Source organism: Drosophila rhopaloa, unplaced genomic scaffold (assembly GCF_018152115.1).
Source record: "Drosophila rhopaloa isolate 14029-0021.01 unplaced genomic scaffold, ASM1815211v1 contig_178, whole genome shotgun sequence".
Classification (NCBI taxonomy): Eukaryota; Metazoa; Arthropoda; class Insecta; order Diptera; family Drosophilidae; genus Drosophila; species Drosophila rhopaloa.
Genome location: NW_025335059.1, coordinates 10,612,257 through 10,629,349, shown reverse-complemented (window position 1 = coordinate 10,629,349; position 17,093 = coordinate 10,612,257). Strand labels below are relative to the sequence as shown.

The window sequence follows — 17,093 nt, the reverse complement described above, 5'->3', positions numbered from 1 at the left end:
CTTTTGTTGTTGTTTCTGCATTGCCATTATCGTTGCCTTGCTGCTGGCTTTGTTTTTGTTCTGCTTCAATAATAATTTTGACCCACTTTTGCGCTCGACTTGACTTTTTATTGTACTGAAATTAAGTATTATTTTTTTCGTTTTTCGTTTTTCCTTCTTTTTTTGCGAGCTGTTGTGCTCGGCTCTCGGCGTATTTTTGAGGGCAAGACAAACAGTCGCTCATAATAATATTTGTACATAGTCGCTTGCCAGCAGCAGTGGAGAACAAAGCTAAACAAAAAACAACTGGCAAATATTTTTCAAGTCTCGGCTAATTGCCGCTGCCAGCCAACTTGGATTTGAATTCTGTTTTTCCACCAGCACCCCCTCCCCTATTCATCCCACTCCCTTTTCCCTGTTTTGTTGTTGCTTTTTCATTTTTGTCGTGCGCTTTCCCCGTTGTTATTGCTATTTTCTTGACGTCACCTCAAAACGTTGTTTATGCAGCCTTCGTCACTGGAATTTTCTGCCAAAGGGTAGCTTAAATGCTTCTCAGCCAATTTACATTGGAAATCGGTATCAAATCGATACCATGACTAATACATTAGTTAAAGCCAAAGTCGATTTGGTTAATTGACTTTAAGACATAATTTTTTTGTTTTTCCCCATCTATGTAAAACTTGTTGAATAATTATTTACAACTTGTTATTGTTGTTCTGAATTTGTCGTGTTTTTTTTTTGTTGATTTCATTCTTATTTTTCTTTTTTGTTTTGCAACGGTAAACTTGTTTGTAAATTATTTTATTATTACTGTTGTTGTTGCCGCTCTGTGTGTGTGTTTTTGTGCTGTTCTTTTGCTTTTCTTTGCTCACTGCCAGTTTCCCATATTGTTTGTTTTTGCAATAAACAACAGCGGCGAATGCAACTGCACGGGGGGAGAGGGGGATAGGGGTTAGAGGGTGGAAAGGGGGGGAGCTGTGCTGTTGTTAATCATTGCAATTACAACAGCAGCAGCAGCAACAACAAACCTAACTATAACTGAGTAACCTGGCCAATTGACGCTTACACGCTTTCATTAGACGAACGACCCCTAGTAGGGGATCTATGGGGGGGAGGGGGTAGGTTTCCATATAGATGGGGTCCACTCGAGCGTTAAAAATTAGCACTGACGCAACGCATTCGCCGCGTAAATTGACATTTACGCGATAATTACGCGCTTATTATATTTATTACCACTTTTTTCCGCACTTAATTCGCTTCCATTTTTTCTCTGATTCTTTTTTATGATTATTTTCTTTTTTTCTGCTGTATCATTATGCGTTCTTTGTCTGTCAACTGCAATTGCCCTGCCATAAAATGGCTGGTAATAAAAGGTTGTAGATGGGCTACCTGAGAATCAAAGATGATTTGCAGTTGGACTTTCCTTGTTAGCTGGAGTTTACGAAGATTACACGACTGACGAACAAGTTGACAACAATTATTAAAAGGAAAATGCTCAGATAATTAAAATTCAGCTCAAATAAACTAGAGGCAGCTAAGCTGTGGAAGTTAATTAATTATTATTGAAACGAAATATTGTTCAGATTTCAAAGGCTTATTTCAGAAGCTTATGGTTGACTAACTAATTTGTTATTTTAAAGTATTTTTGATGATGAACTTAAATTGATATTTAAAGTTCATAGAGTAACAAAATCAACTATTACATCAAACAAATTGTAGCTTTTTGAGACTAACAACCGGCTGGAGGTAAACATTATTCAACTGATGACTTGTTTACCCGGGAATTAACGAATACGGAAAACGCTGAGAAAAATAAAGTTTTGTTTACTCAAACTATCAGATCGGTTGCCAAACTATGTAAATTAATAATAATAAAAAGCAACGCATTAAAAACCAAATTCCGAGTGGAAAGAAGAGCGCGCACACGTAAACGAGAAAAGCACATTTCAGATTAGTAATGTGAGGAGTGGGTGGGGGTTCTATAAACAGGGGGAGGGGGCTGCCCGTTTGATATTACGTCGCATTACGCGAGAAGCGCGTGTCACTCGTTGGGCAGAGGAGGAGGAGCTGGAGGGGGCTGGAGCGGTGCCGCGCAAGGTGAGCGAGTTGTTATCATTACACGTGTGTGTGAGTGCCCCGTCGTGCCATCTCCCTCTTGCTCTCCAGATGGCATATCAAAACATAAAGAATATGGCGACGATAGACACTCACACACACACACACACACTCAACTCGACGAGAGCTTTGTGCTTACAGCTTATTTGCGTATCTGTGTGTGCGAGGAAAAAATATTTCCGCATTCGCAGGCGTGTTTCGAAACAATAATAAAATAAAACCAGAGGGCCACTGGAGCAATGATAAACTAACTGAAATTGCAGCAAGACCCGGCAAGCCGGCAATATTCAGTTTCGGTTTCGGTTTCACAGCTACAGGGTGTCCCCGGTCCCCCCATCTGCCACATGCCACATGCCACATCTCGCGTTCTCTTTTCAATGTAATTAATTAAATTAAACTGGCCCAGCGACTCGCGATGAACTCAATTGAATTTTATTTGAATTTTATTACAGCCAACGACACAATGAAACAGAAACACTAAGAGAAGCATTTTTGAATTTGTTTTTCTTTTGCCGGCAACAGGAGCAACAGCAACAGCAGCTTCTATTGCAAGAACAGCAGCAACAACAAGTCCACCAACAGCAACATAAGCTACAACAGCAGGACCAACAATTGCAAGTACAGCAGCAACATAAGCGACAACAGCAGCAGCCAAAGCAGCAACAATTGCAACACTAGCTGCAACCAATTGCAAGAGCAGCAGCAACATTGGCTGTCCCAACAGCAACATGCCGCCTGGCTTTAGTTTTAGTTTTTCCAGCTGTTTTTAGCTTCGACTGGGGATGGTCGCTGGCATTTACGACGCAATTGAAGTGCCCCCTGCCGCCAAACCCCCATTTTCCCCTCACCCCCCAGTTCCATTTTTCCCCACACCCCCGACAGACCCCTCCCCCTCCCCCCTGGCTGGACATGACGCGCCATATTTTACCGCCTGCCTGGGCTTTTTGTTTTCAGTTTTCAGTTCCCTCTTTTCCTTTTTTTTGCTTTCTTTATTTTGATTATTATTGTTATTATTTTTATTATCAATTGAGAACGTGGCCGGCATTCAGCGCAGCCGCTGATGTTGCTGCTTTTTGCACACTTAACTAATAGTTTCGACTGCGGCGCGCGAGGCTTATCAATTGAAATTGGAATGGAATACGCAACCATCAGCGGCGAGTGACAATCGCTCCAATTGCAAGTCGGAAATTTAATGCTCTGCAGTTGTCGAGATATTAATGGGGCAAAGTGATAATTGCAGAATATCACCTATTTCCCTGTTAGATACTCCGGTTTGTTCTTCCACTGATTTGGAATTAACTTTAATCAATTTGAAATAAATACATTGCAATTTCTTATCCTAGTTTTGACCCAAATTTCGTAGGCATGGTCACATTTGTAAGCTAACTTAGTTGAAATGGTTTCATGGTCACACTTGTAAAGTTAGCTTAAACTTTCTGAAATAAAAAGTTCTATCCGCCTCTAATTTTTCTGTTCTCAATAAAAAAGCACCCATTTGATTAGAGCATTCACTTAGACTATGACACCCGGCGCGACTATTTGCCTTCGTAATCAAATGTTAGTATTTCGTATTTTGTATTTTTTGTCGTCGCCGCCGTCTTTAAGTTCGGCGTAGTCGTCGCGACGTCTGAGCGGGTGGTAATTGAAAATTTGAATTATTTTGCAATCAGCTGTCGTTCTGCCGAAGGCAAGTGGAAGGGGGGTTGGGTGGTGGTGGAGCTGGTGAGAACTCTTTATGTAAGTGCAGTTAAAGCGGCGTCTATGCTAAACAGCTGGGCGTGGCCCGCAGAGGGCGCAGCTGGCCGACAAGACGGAGACACAATTTTATTATAGATATTATACATGGATCGGGCGATGTCCGTGACTTGGTGGCCGGTTCCGCTAATTTGTCGCCACTTATAAATTATTGATATGGCCCAGTCTCCACAGACGCCAATCGTTGCATATTTATGCAAAAGCCAGCCAAAGTCGAAAACACAAAACGAACGAATAAAATGCGAATAAGAACCGGGCAAAAGTAGTGGGGGACAGAATGGTTTGTTACCTAGGTATATAAACAAAAACACGTATTCATGTAAGCCTACAGATACACAAAATTCTAAGTAGTCAGTTCATTTAAGTGTAATTAATTTTTTTTTTTTAATCCAAAAAACATGAGTTTTCATTGAAATGTTTTTATACAAATTGATTTTAACTTAGTATTGTTTTATTCAACAATTTGCAATCATAGCAATTATAAGATATCTTATTTCCTGCTTTTGTTTTAATAGACAGATAAGTATTTGAAAGAATAAAAAAATTTAGCATCAAAAAGATCTGGTTCTAAAATTCTTTATTAACTCTTGATATGTTTCAGAAATTTATTATTCTTTGTGTGAAAGCTTCTATATAACTTTTGTAATATAATAAGCAAAAAGCTGGAAGATATGGCCCCAAAGATCTCTATTCCTTGTGGATCTATATACTTTATGTGAATGGTTACAGGTAGTACTCACTTGTGCTGCGCCGTGAGCTGCGATGGCACCTCAATACTGTGTGTGGTGGTTCTGCGGCGTTCGCCACTCATGTCGGCGAGTCTGGCGAAGTCCGTGTCGCGATCCTGATCTGCCAGGCGGGCGGAGCGTCGCGATTCCAGCAGACGCACTTCCTCCAGGCGCTTCTTCAGCTCAATTGGTTCCTGTGGGGGGGACAGAATAAGACTTGGGTTAGTCAGACAGCCTTCTTATCGTCGCTGCGAGTCGTGAGTCACTCGTAAAAAAAAAAAACAATTAAAGCGTACAACTTTATTGAGCATCCCATTAAAAATTAATGACGCAGTGTGGGCACTTTAAAGCGATTCCTAATTGAGCAAATGGCGACATGGAACACATATTCCTGGGGGTATCTGCATCTAACATTGTTGCATCCGTCACGCAAGTCGGATGTTTCTAAATAATAGTAATAGTATCTACTCCGCGGCAATTTCCCTGGAAATCTGAATTGAAAAACGGTGAAATCGTGGTGTAACTATTTCCGAGAAGTGAAAACCAATTAAATTATAGTTCACAGGGGCAAAAAAAAGTGGAATTAAAGTGAGTGATTCAAGGTTAATTACAGACCACCGTAAAGCCCTCCTTATACATTTACATTAACCAAGTAAAAATGCAAAACAATTAAAAAACTTTCGACGCGCGTGGGCGCTAATTGAGAAACCAAGTAAACTGCAAAATGTATAGGATATTGTTTTTGGTGCCTCTAAGGCAACCTTGAATGAGGTCACTTGGTAACAGTGGCAGTGTAGATATATCCTTATGCAATCACCTTTTCACCACTGATTGTGACACTTATTATGCCAAACATCTGCATTCAGTTATTTGTATATTGTATATATTTATTTATAAACTTTTCTCTTTATTTCCTCTATTGCACTGCACCAGAACTAACCGCAGCGAAATTAAATGAGACGAAAGGAAAAGGTTTTTTGCGATTTATTACGGCCGATAAACTGGGCTTATTTCGATATTCCGATGCCGCTGTAACAATTTGTTTTTTTTTGTTTCGCGTCTGGCAATTTGTTGAATGTGCGTTAATTGGGCACAAAAAGCCGGCCGGCAGCGTTGGCGGCTATAACGGTATTCGGGGAAAATACGTCAGCGGGCGCGTATCTGACGGATACGCCGCACGCACACTCACACTCTCTCGCACGGCGCGTGTTTATTTTTAATTATTCAAATTTTCGCTTGATCTTCTTTGCTTTCTCGCTTTCTGAATTTGGGCCACTAGGCCTCGTTCCTAATTTGTTTTTATACGCTTTTATACTTGGCAGTAACTTCACTCCACTCCCTCACTTCACTTGCACTTTTCGGCTGCCAGGGCTTTTCCTTTTGCGAACGGGGGAAAACACTCGGCTTGCTATTTTTTTTTTGCGATTTTCGGTCTTGCGATTTTCTTGCGGATTTGTATCTTTGTATCTGCGGTCTGATGGTGCGAAAGGTTCGCGCGCGATTTCGAGAATGATTCTGTGCGCTGAAATCGCCGCGGTTCATGTCCATTCGCCTCTGTTCGTATCGCTTCGGCAATTGCACTCGGCTCGCTCTCTCACACTCTCTCTCGCGCGGCTGCGCTCTCTTTCGCGGCCATTTGGCATTGGCAATTTTCCGGTTTCTCACCGACGTTTGTTTTTGTTTCTCTGCTTTGTGCTGGCTTTCGCATGCTTTGCCGTTTTGTTTATGTATCTTAATCTCTGCCGCACTGCGCCGCCGCGCTCTCTTTCACTCGAAGCGGGGAGAAAAGCACTCGGGCGCTCTCTCTCACTCTGCTCTGCTCCCCCGCAAAAAAGAGCGGATTTACGTAACTCAAAGATACAAGTGATATCGCCGTATCTTTGAGCTTTTCCGCAGGTACCGCAAAAACTGGCTTTGTACAAAGGAGTCTTTCCGATCTCGCTTTGATTTAAGAGTCACTACCTTTGACTTAAGAGAAGTATATACTGGCTTATGACGCCGCCAGCGATGACGAAAGCGTTTATTTTCCCCCTTTGTTTCGCCCGTGTTTTTCAATGTTTACTGTTTACTGCTTTCTGTTTGCTAGCTTGCGCTTTTGAGCTCAACTCATGCTGGGATTTTTACACTTCGTCGGGGATTTTCGCCGGGTTTAGGTCTTAATGCCATCATCTTTATGCGGTGTTTATGGCGGACACACTAAAACTTGATGAAGCCCTTGCACATTTGGCTTAAAGGAGCGGGGAGGGGCTTAAAAAAATCTAAGTCGTCTAACCCGTAACTATCTGCCACATATAACAAAATTTTAAACTGCCGACATATTTTTAAAAATATGACTTGAAACGTACGGCTTGAGTTTAAACTTTAAAAAAGTTTATTTATGTACCTATGTTTGAAATGCTTGAGAATACACATGTTTCTCATAATAAAATTATTATTTTTAATAATTTTGTATATTAGTTATTTGGTAAGAACAGGCCCTGTTGTTTTATGTAATAAATAAGATGTTATTACATTTTAAAATATTTAAAATTAAACTAACAACATAAAATTCATAAAATTTTTAATTTAAGAAATCATGAAATGTTCAAGGTTCTTTGTAGATGAATAAACTTTTTGTCATTGTTAATTTGTCTTGTTTTATATCATTGTTATTTTTTATTGTTTATCTTCTATACAAAATTCCCCCTATTATACTGTGCAAATTATTTTTAAAGTGCGCGATAACCAAAAGTATATTATTTTAAATCGAAAGAGGGTTTTAAAAACGTATCATTTCATTAAGAGGAAACTCCATTGCATATTTTAGATTGCTAGAAAAAGTATAGATGATTCTGAGGAATAGTCTTTCAAGGGGGTTGACCCCGATTCCCGGTATTGAGTAAGGTCTTCCCTTATCAGAGAAAAGCTGGGGCAAAAATTCCATGGAACAATAATGTTTGCCCATCGGTCTGGCGGGAATCGGAACCCTAGAAACAACAATAACAGCAGTAAGTTGTTCCAACAACCACAACCAGTTCTGGGTTATCGGGTCTTCTGCCATACCATGCTCAAGTGAAAGTGGAAACTTGTTTGTCATTCGCTTCAAGACGGAGATTAAAACCAAGCGAGACCCCAATTTCAATTTTAAGCGAAACCAAAATATTTGGTCAGAGAGTGAAATGCGGTTCTGGATAGCCTGATTATGCTGACCAGCAGCGCTGATAGCGCCGATGGGTGATAGCCAGTTATCTGGGACACCCTCTGGCTTTGCTACCTCGCCGCAAAACCAAAAAAAAAACAAAACCGGGCAAAACCGTTCCCGCAGTTTCAGCCTGGGAATACCGCTCGGAGTTTACCGATTACGCTTCTCATTCCGCCGCAGACAAAGTCATATGTGGTGCACTGATAAGGAGTTCAGATAAGCATGATCAGACCGCAGGGGCGGGACACAAAGGGGTTGATAACAAATTACACTGAGTAAACAAAAATCGAAAGATACAATGTGTATACAATGTGTTGAATCTGTAAAATACGACTTGTATCCGCCTGCGCGCATGCGCCGAAGTTTGTCACTCCTCTTCCGTCCAGCCTCATTATGTTTATCAGGGAAACGTGTCCAACTTCCCCCTGCGATCCTCGCTTCTGATTTCGATCACTTTGAAATGCGTGAACGCGTGCCGGAAACCTGAGAGGCATGCGAATTTCACAGATAGTCGTAAATATTATCCGTTTGCCTTCGGTGGCGAAATGAGTCGAAATGAGCTCAACTTTTGGCAATCCGATCGATCCGTGATTCGGAATTCGAATTGGGGTCCCGTCAGGTAGTCAGAAATGTGTCGGAAGTGGGGCTAATTATGGGGTATCGATTGAGGGATAGCCAATTATTTGCATAGCGATGGAGCTCGAAAAATGTTTGCATAAAAAAACTTGGTCAGTTCATTTACTTTTAAAAAGTCAAATCAATGTGCGCAAATTGGGCTAACAAATATTTTTATAAGAATATAGTGCGAGAAAGTTAGCACATTAAACCGATCGTTATATTCTTTAAAAATGAAACACATATAGGACTTAAAAGATTTTTATAATATACTTGATTTTATTTACATTTAGGTTCATAGTTTAAAAAGCAAATATGAAATGATAAGACAATAAGAAACCAGGAATTCCCAAACATTGAAAGCAAAACAACGGGGAAAAACAAAAGAGACTTGTGATAAAATTAAATGCAAATTGCTTGGTAAAGTTTTATTTCTATTAATGTAGAACACAAATGATTATGTTAACTGTTAGATTTCTTGGCCTTCTGGTGGAAATCCTCATTTTATTTCCGAGTTTTCAAACCCATTCAAAGCAAGGAAAATAATATACGAAAACAACATCGAAAACCTTTCAGACCCCATAGTAAATTTATGGCTTTCAATAGAAGCACCCCTGCTGCAAAACCGACTTCGGCCCATAACTTTGATCACTCATTGCCCCGATGATCATGCATCGTGCACCCCTGGCTGCAACAATGCCCAAGTGCACCCCCTGGGCAGTGACCACCCCCCGCCAGCTGGCTACCGCCATTGACAGTCAGTTAAACCCAATTAAAGGCTATCTGTATCTGTATCTGTATCGGCGAGTATCTGCGACTGGCCAGCAAATTGCAGTATCCATGACAGGCGCACTCCGGAGTTTGTTTTCCGCTTGCCTCATTTGTTTGACTATTGACTAGCCCGTGTTGGCCCAGAAGGTTGCTGCAGCTAATTGCCCATTACCTTGGACCGAGGCAATTTTTATTTGAGCTAGCTGCAGCGAGTCAAAGACTTTCAAATGCCACTCGGCCGTTGTCTGTTGCCAGCTGCCGCCAATGACGACGTCGTCTTGTGCAATTATCGCCCCTCCACTGGAAAGTATTTCGATAATTTTAACTTTCTTTTAATAACTTGGCTCATTGGGTACACAAATAGATTTTGTCTTATTTTTAGCTCATGTTTTTCGTCTTCATGGTAAGCTAATAGTTTTAAACGGTAAGTTGCTTTACGACTTATCAGTCTAAACCCCTATTTTTAGTTTACCGTGAGGACGAGATAGTGCAGAAAATTATGTAATGATGATAATGAAAAAATGAAAGTTTATTTAGACAAGCTCAGAAAAATTAGTAAAGTAATTAGTAAGTAAATAGAAAAAAGCAGAGGAGCAGAGGAATTATCTATATATATTTTTAAATGTATCATTAATTTTTTTATGACTAAATATGAGATAATTAATTTTTAAAATTTTAAATACGATTCATACCGATTTGATCGTTTATATTACAACTTTTTATTAGGAAGCTGCTTCTTTGCATAACAACTACAAGATACATAATAGATCAGACTCCGGTTTGTCCCATTACATTGAAAGTTTCCAGTTTTTTTCTCAGTGTGATCCCTGTCCCCGGCTGCAGCAATTTTCGCAAGAATACGCGAGAGTTGCCCACGTGCCAAACTGACTTGAACAGTGCAATTTGGGTTAATTGTCTGCGGATTAGGCAGCCTCCATTGTTGTATCGGTGCTCAAAAAGCCGCTTAACGCTTAACGCCTGGCATTTTTGACACTCGCCGCCAATATGGGGCAATATGGACTGCAGCATTCTCTTGTATACATACGTATCGTTCATATTGTCTATGGCCGAACATATAGCCACCGATCATCGACCGACCGACTGGATGGCTGGCTGAGTCAGCTGTGGAGCGCTGAACGATAATAAATTCTGCCATTGTCATTTGACGCGTTTCGAAAACGGAATAAACGGAACATTCGCCTTCCGTCTGGCTCTGTTTTTATTTACCTTTGGAAAGGCTAAGCCCAGACAAGGCAATATCAGAATTTACGTAACCCGCCATGTCTCCCGATCGTGCAACTTCGGCCTGCAATTGCGCTTCAACTTGAAATGGGCAAATGGAATTGGAAATCGCAAATCGGAATGGAAAGAGCAGACGGCAGGAATTGTAGTTGAATGACAAATTGTCTTTGGATCGCACATCGCATTTGAGCATGTGTGTGACTCAATATCGATGGGTTAAGTGTGTAATATGTATATATATTGCCTGCCGGAAGCGGTTGTTGTTCACAAGGGCGTGGTCCAAACGCCCCAAATTCCCCCATCGCCTCCGCCAACCGCATTTGACTCATTCAACAAGTCAGGGCAAATGGAATTGAATATTGTTCGCATTTTTTGTGTTCGCTGTGTCTAAATTGAAAGCCACTTAACCTATTTCGAGCATAATGCGAAACAGTCTGAGCTGTCTAATGGAGACTCCTCGGTTGGTTATGCTTTATTAGATCCCAGATGCGACTGAAGTTCGAATAACACCGAGCAAAAAGCAACAACAGCAGCAAGAAAAGTCATTAAAAACTGTTTTGTGGGTCATTATATAAAACCGATCACCGAATTTTGATCCAACAAAAAATTCGAATACCTGCGAATACTTTCAATCCGCTTCGCTTTCGCAATGGCTGTTGGTCTGGTCAGGTTTGAAACATGATGCAAGTTGCAGATACACCTTTAAAAATTACCACATGGAACTCTTTTAACACGAAAATGTGTTGAACTTTGAGAAGGGGCTTAAAACAAAGAAACTTATTTTGTTTTAATAATATATGTGCATATGTATAGTACTAACTTATGATATAGGAGAACGGGCGTTCAAATCTAGTGACTTCGGCTTGATTTATAAAATATTGATTTTGATGTTATATCTGAACATGAGTGGTTTTAATAATTAGTTCATTTTTCGATCATAACATCCGCCAAAATTATTTTCAGTGTGCAGAGCATTGATCACCTATCGTGAATCTGAGATCTGAAATCGGTGGGTGGTAGTTGTGCCACCCGCTGATTGGGGCTTAGTTCAAGTTGAACACTGTGAACATTATGCAAACACGAGGCGCGGAAATTGACACATGACCAAGATCTGTACGTGCGCAGAAATAAAAGCTCAATTAAGCGATTGCTGCATAATTCGTTTTCCATGCCAGCAGACGACTTTCCCAAAACCAAAAAATGAAAATGTTGGCGGGGGAAAAAGCACTTGAAACTCCGCTCTAAGAGTTTCTAAGTAGCACGTACGTAACATGGCTAACGGTTAATTTCGCTGGCAATTGTGATTTTATTTTTCAGTTTTCTTAGTTTTTTTTGGATGGCGAGACAGTTGAAAATCAAAAACATAAACATAACTGTAATTGCGGGGTAATTGCAGCGGATAGAAGCGGAAAACGAAAGTGCAGCGAATAGAGAAACATACGGGGGAAATCGGAGGAGCATTCGTATAATTGTGACCCAAAACAATTTTAAATGCCTCACAATTTCAATCAAAGCGAATCGAATTTGTATTTTTTTCTTCATTTTAGAAAGCCCCCTCTATTTATTTTGTAAAGGGGTGGCTGAGATTGGTGGTGCAACAATGAAATTGAATTTGATTTCTTGAGCACTCCACGAAATCTGACCAAACCAATGAGACTTTGTAGTCTCCGGGCCACAAGCAACTGGGGAGTGAAAGTAAAAAACCGAAAAAGTGAAACAAAAACCAAGGCAGCAGCGTCTCGGCTTTCATGGGTATTATGAAACGCAAGACGCTCGAGCATTTGGAGTTGGAAATTAGTGAAGAAGGAACAGGAGGGGGTGGAGCTCCACCAGGTGAGCAGACAAGCTGGCAAGTCATCGAAGTAAGTTGCGCAGGTGCGAGAAACTTTCAGCGAGAAACGCCAGCGGCATTTACTCCACCGCGCCACCATCAAAATCGAATTGAAATTCAAATTCAAATTCGAATTCCACTCGTGTTGAGACGATGGTGTTGTTCGCACATTTTGGCCAGGAGAGCGTGTCTGGGGGCCAAAGACGCATTCGCATTAACGGTTAATTGCCAAAGTGGTCGGACGATGATGGAGCACTCGACTGCAACTCGAGGCTATGCGATTGAGTTGTCAAGACCTCAAATCGATAATCCATTCGATTCCCACCAGGGATGCGAAAAGAGTTGAGAAATATGGGTAGATTCCTTTATTATATTTATCATGTGGAATCATATCCCAAATATAACATAACTATAGGGAAAATAATCTAAAATTATAAATATTAAAAAGGGATACAAACAATTTAATGAGTTAAATCAAATTGATATCAAAATATTTAGAATATTATAAAAGATTCAAAATAGCATATATTTCACCTTAAATTTATAACTAACTTATTTTTAAGAAACGTAAAAGAGAAAACTTGATAACTCAATACACCGTTAATCAATAATAAAATAACTCTTAGCATTTACACAAATATTATCGTTTTTTTGTTTGGAGAAAAATAAAGATTCTATTAGATTTCTTCGTATATTATATAGTTTGTGCCATTTCTAATTCCCACTAATCGCTCGCTTTCAAAAGTCTTAAAGATAAATCCATTTCAAGTGCCAGATTGATGTTCGTCAGTTGTTGGGCGGTTGAAAATCGAATGTGGTAGCTGTAAATGCTGGGGGCATGCCACTGCCGATTGCTACTGTGTTGTTGCCCCCCGCACAATTACCGTTATGTGTCTGAGCTGCGACTGTCTGTGTGTCTCTGCTCCGGCTATACTCGACTATTGCCGGCTACCTGCTGATTTCAAAACATTAACTTAATTTTTTCCCATTTTTCCTCCACCATCGCCGGCACCGTGGAATTAATTATGCGTTTGCGCTCAATTTGTAGCCCAGGTAATTTGACGTCGCGGGGGCGGGGGGCGGTGGGTTGGCTGGTGGGCGTGACCAGACCAAGTTGTAGCAGGTGAAAGATTTGCGGGTGGCTCCCCATTCGCTTTGGCTTCGGTTTTGGCCACGGCTCCATGAAGTTTCACAATGGCTTGGAATCGCGCCTTGGGCTACTTTTGAAAACATCTCTGAGGCTCGGTCTTGGATATTAGACTGATAGCAGGTGGCAAATAGAGATTTTAATTAAGCGATTGGCTGGCCGAACTCAAATCGATGGCCAGAACAAGGCGACCGCAGCTTGTTGCACTTGCGGCTAACTAATGGTAGAATGCATTTGGGTAATTAATCTATCAGTGGGGCGTTGGTGAAAGTTCTGTGAGAAGAAATCGAGTAACTGAGCAGGCAAAGGCTGGGAAATTACCTATGACCTGAATGTCACTCATACGACATGTTGGCCTCTGCGGTCACACCGGGCGTATGAGTAACTACGCTCCCCTTTTTAAATCAATCTTGTAAGCCTGTTCTTAATTTTTCAATTTTCCGCTGTTTTATGTCTTTTTTTACTGGCTCTGTTCACTTTCCACCGACATCGTTCGTTTGCATCTGTTATTGCCAAGGTGGCAAAGTATCTATTAGATGCCGTTAACTGAAACTGCAGTCTTTTTATTCGCTGCCAACACGCAGCTCAGTTGGCTTATTCAAAAAAGGCACTTTCATGTGCCACAATTACGCGGCAGGAAATGGCGAATTAGAAGTGGCGATTCTTTCGGGATCCAGTTGCATTGTCCTGCGGCAATGATTAGCCGCAAGTCAAGCAAATGCTATAATTTATTATTTTTTTTTTGACGTGTGCAGAGCACGCGATTACTTGGGCTTATTTGTTCCTTTATTAGAATGGAACCCATAAAATTTAATGATTTCCAAATTGACCATTTGATAAGTCCGAAATGCATAGGGACATGACAAATTCTGAGCCCGCAAACGTGTGATTATCGTGTATTTGCCTAGATCCGAGATGCAGATAGGAGTTAGCCGCGGCAGTGGAGTAATGAGCCTCAATCTGGGCCAACTCATGGGGCTGTGCAATTATGCTGCGGCTCCGGCGAGAACGAGAACTGTGCCAAGGCGGGCCGACTTGGACTTGGCCATCGCTCGACTCATACGGATTGGTGGATGGAAAAGTCAGCCCGCAACAGCATAATCGTAATTATTATGTGGCTTCACTTTTGACATTTCGCCTGCATCCGCTATCTCCGGCTGGGCAATTGCATCTCTGGCCAGAACAATGGGAACAATGAGGCTCGGCAGTGAATTAGCATTAGCATTAACCCGGAAACTTACGCAGCTGCGCGGGATCTGAGTCATGTGGCATATGGCATATGGCATATGCCTTGTTGCACGTTGCACGCTGCACGCTGCACGTTGCTCGTTTCGCAGGTGTGGCCTGTCCCACTTGGCTGCCGGCGGAGTTGCAAATTAACTTGTTTGCCATGCGATTAGATGCCGCAAATTTATGGTTTATATGATTTTGGCCAACCATGCGGCAAGTGGGTCAGCCATATGTACGTACATATGCCGAGAAGATTTTCCCGGCATTCTTTTCTGTGCGTCTCGATGACCCACTTGCCAAACGGAAAGTGAAAACATGGCTATGGCTATGGTTATGGCCTTAATTGATATTTGGGCCGTTCGACGCTGCTGTGGTGCAAAAACTTATAAAATTCGCAAACTACGAAGCCACAATGCAAAAGTTCGCCTTTTCGGAATGGGAATGGGCATGAGAATTTGGCATGCCAAACGAGTTGGAAAGTGCGAATTTTTGCACGTCTCGGTATTAGCATAAAACGCAAAACCAAATGCAAAATATATAAAAAAGCGCAAAGGCAAAAACCAAAAACTACAAAAGACCTTAGAGACCAATGTGAAGGAAACAGAGTTGAGTCGTTTCATGCGCTAAATGTGCCAAAGTTATAAAGCCAAACTATTTATACATTTAAACAGCTTCATTAAAGTTGCAGCAGGGGATCATTTAAATTGCATCATTTTTGGTTTGGGGCAAACTTTGTTTTAGCTTATTTTTTAATACAACTTTAAAAGCAAATGAATTATAATTAAAAGGGGGAATGCCAAATAAATCAGAAACCAGAATCATTATTATTTAAACATAGACAAAATAGCTTAATGCTTTTGGGGTTATCGGCAACAATAACTGTAATATTTTTAAAGCTTACTGAAAACGTTCGACGTTAAAGTTTTTAGGACTCAACTTTCTAGCTTGCATAACTTGATTGAAAATATCTCTGGGCCAGGAAATCATTATCAAGTTTTTGCATCAGAAAATAAATAAACAGATTGGCGAGGCGGCAAAGTGACCCGCCCGCTTCCTCCAATATTTGTATGTGTATCTCAACTGAAGCTCGGACTTCACACTAGTTTAACACTTTCAAGTGGCGGCGAAGGCAAACAAAGTGAAACAAAACACAGTGAAGTATAGCAAAGTGAAACAAAAGTATCTCATGGATGCGGCGTATCTGCGCCTGTGCAGCCAGCGAGCGGCAAACAGCTGCTGATGAGCTACGCAAACAATGATTGGCATTTGTTGTTATCTCTCTTGCCTTGTCGAAGTATTTGCACTCTTTGAAAATTGCCAAGATGCGATGGGGCGGCTTTGGAAACTTTTCAAATTGTTGCCCATTTGCCATGATATGCCGAGAGGCATGCGGCATGGGGCATGCGGCGTGGTGCATGGGGTACTGGCACTGGCACTTGTTGGAAATAACTTAAAGCCGGCTCGTGGAAACTAAAGTTTAATTAAGGAATCTACCCGCTCCTCCTCCTTCTCACATTACCAACCACTGAGGCTTGTGAACTCACCAGCAGTTGCCCAACAATATATAATTGAAAGCCGATTCCAAAGGCAATCAAATGGCGGTCTAACGAACCCACAAACTATAGACAATAAGGAAGTACTCGGATTTCATTCACTTACCAGCTAGCTGGATAACCAAACCTACTGAGTATCTAAGGCTTTTGCTAATCAGCACATTGCAATACGCACCTGCAACGAAAGAGAGCATAAAAAAGTGGGTTAAAGCGATGTTTAACTGTTCAATAAAGCGTGGCAGCAAATGCTACATTTAAATTGCCACAGCAGGAGTCCCGGCGATTGTAAATTTGCCCCATAGTTTTGTTTTTTTTGTTATTCCCAACCAACCATCAACTGTTGCCGGCTGTTGTTGTTGTTGTTTCGGCTGATGTTGCCGGTAAAGGTAAACACCTGTAAGCCACAAATCGCGGCTCGGCCCCACAAGCCGGCAACAATTGCCGCCATAAAGCAGTTGGATTGTTTAAGTTGTTGCATAAAAGCCAAGTTGCTCCCACTTTCAGCCACCAAGAAGTGGGAGAAGAAATCGCCGGCTTTTGTTGCCGTGCGAAAAAAAGTGAAAGTAATGCAACAAAGCTACAGCAACCACAATGGCCGGGCCAAAACGGTAGCCAATAAGCCATAAACAACAACTCCGACTGGCAAACAAGAGAAGTTGGAGAAAACATCAGCTTGCACAGGTGAATGAATCTGAATGCAGACAGTGGCGAAAAGTTTTCATCCCAGAATATGACTGTATATAAAGATACAAGCATAAAAGTTGAGTTGTCAAAACTAACGAGCAGCACTAAACGATCCGAAATCATCAGAGGAGCAGGCAAGAAAAAAGGCGAAGGCTGCGTTTGCATTTCGAATGCGGAAATATTTGCCTTCGGTGCGAATAAATACTGGCAAACACGGCGGGTATCTGGTGTGTGTGTGGTGTGTGGGCTTTTGTGGTCAAAA

The 17,093-nt window shown here is 41.3% G+C and overlaps 1 protein-coding gene across 4 annotated transcripts in view; it reads right to left on the bottom strand.

Moving 5' to 3' along the window:
- Positions 1–17,093, bottom strand: part of LOC108049052 (zinc finger protein 704) — a 119,719-nt gene that overhangs the window by 55,843 nt on the left and 46,783 nt on the right. For 3 of the 4 annotated variants that reach the window (XM_017130081.2, XM_017130082.2, XM_017130084.2), the window contains exon 2: positions 4,590–4,771. In XM_017130081.2, coding sequence (XP_016985570.2) covers positions 4,590–4,771 — 182 coding nt within the window. Of the gene's footprint in view, positions 1–4,589; positions 4,772–5,394; positions 5,863–17,093 lie in introns of those variants that run through there. The other variant, XM_017130083.2, reaches the window with a different exon arrangement.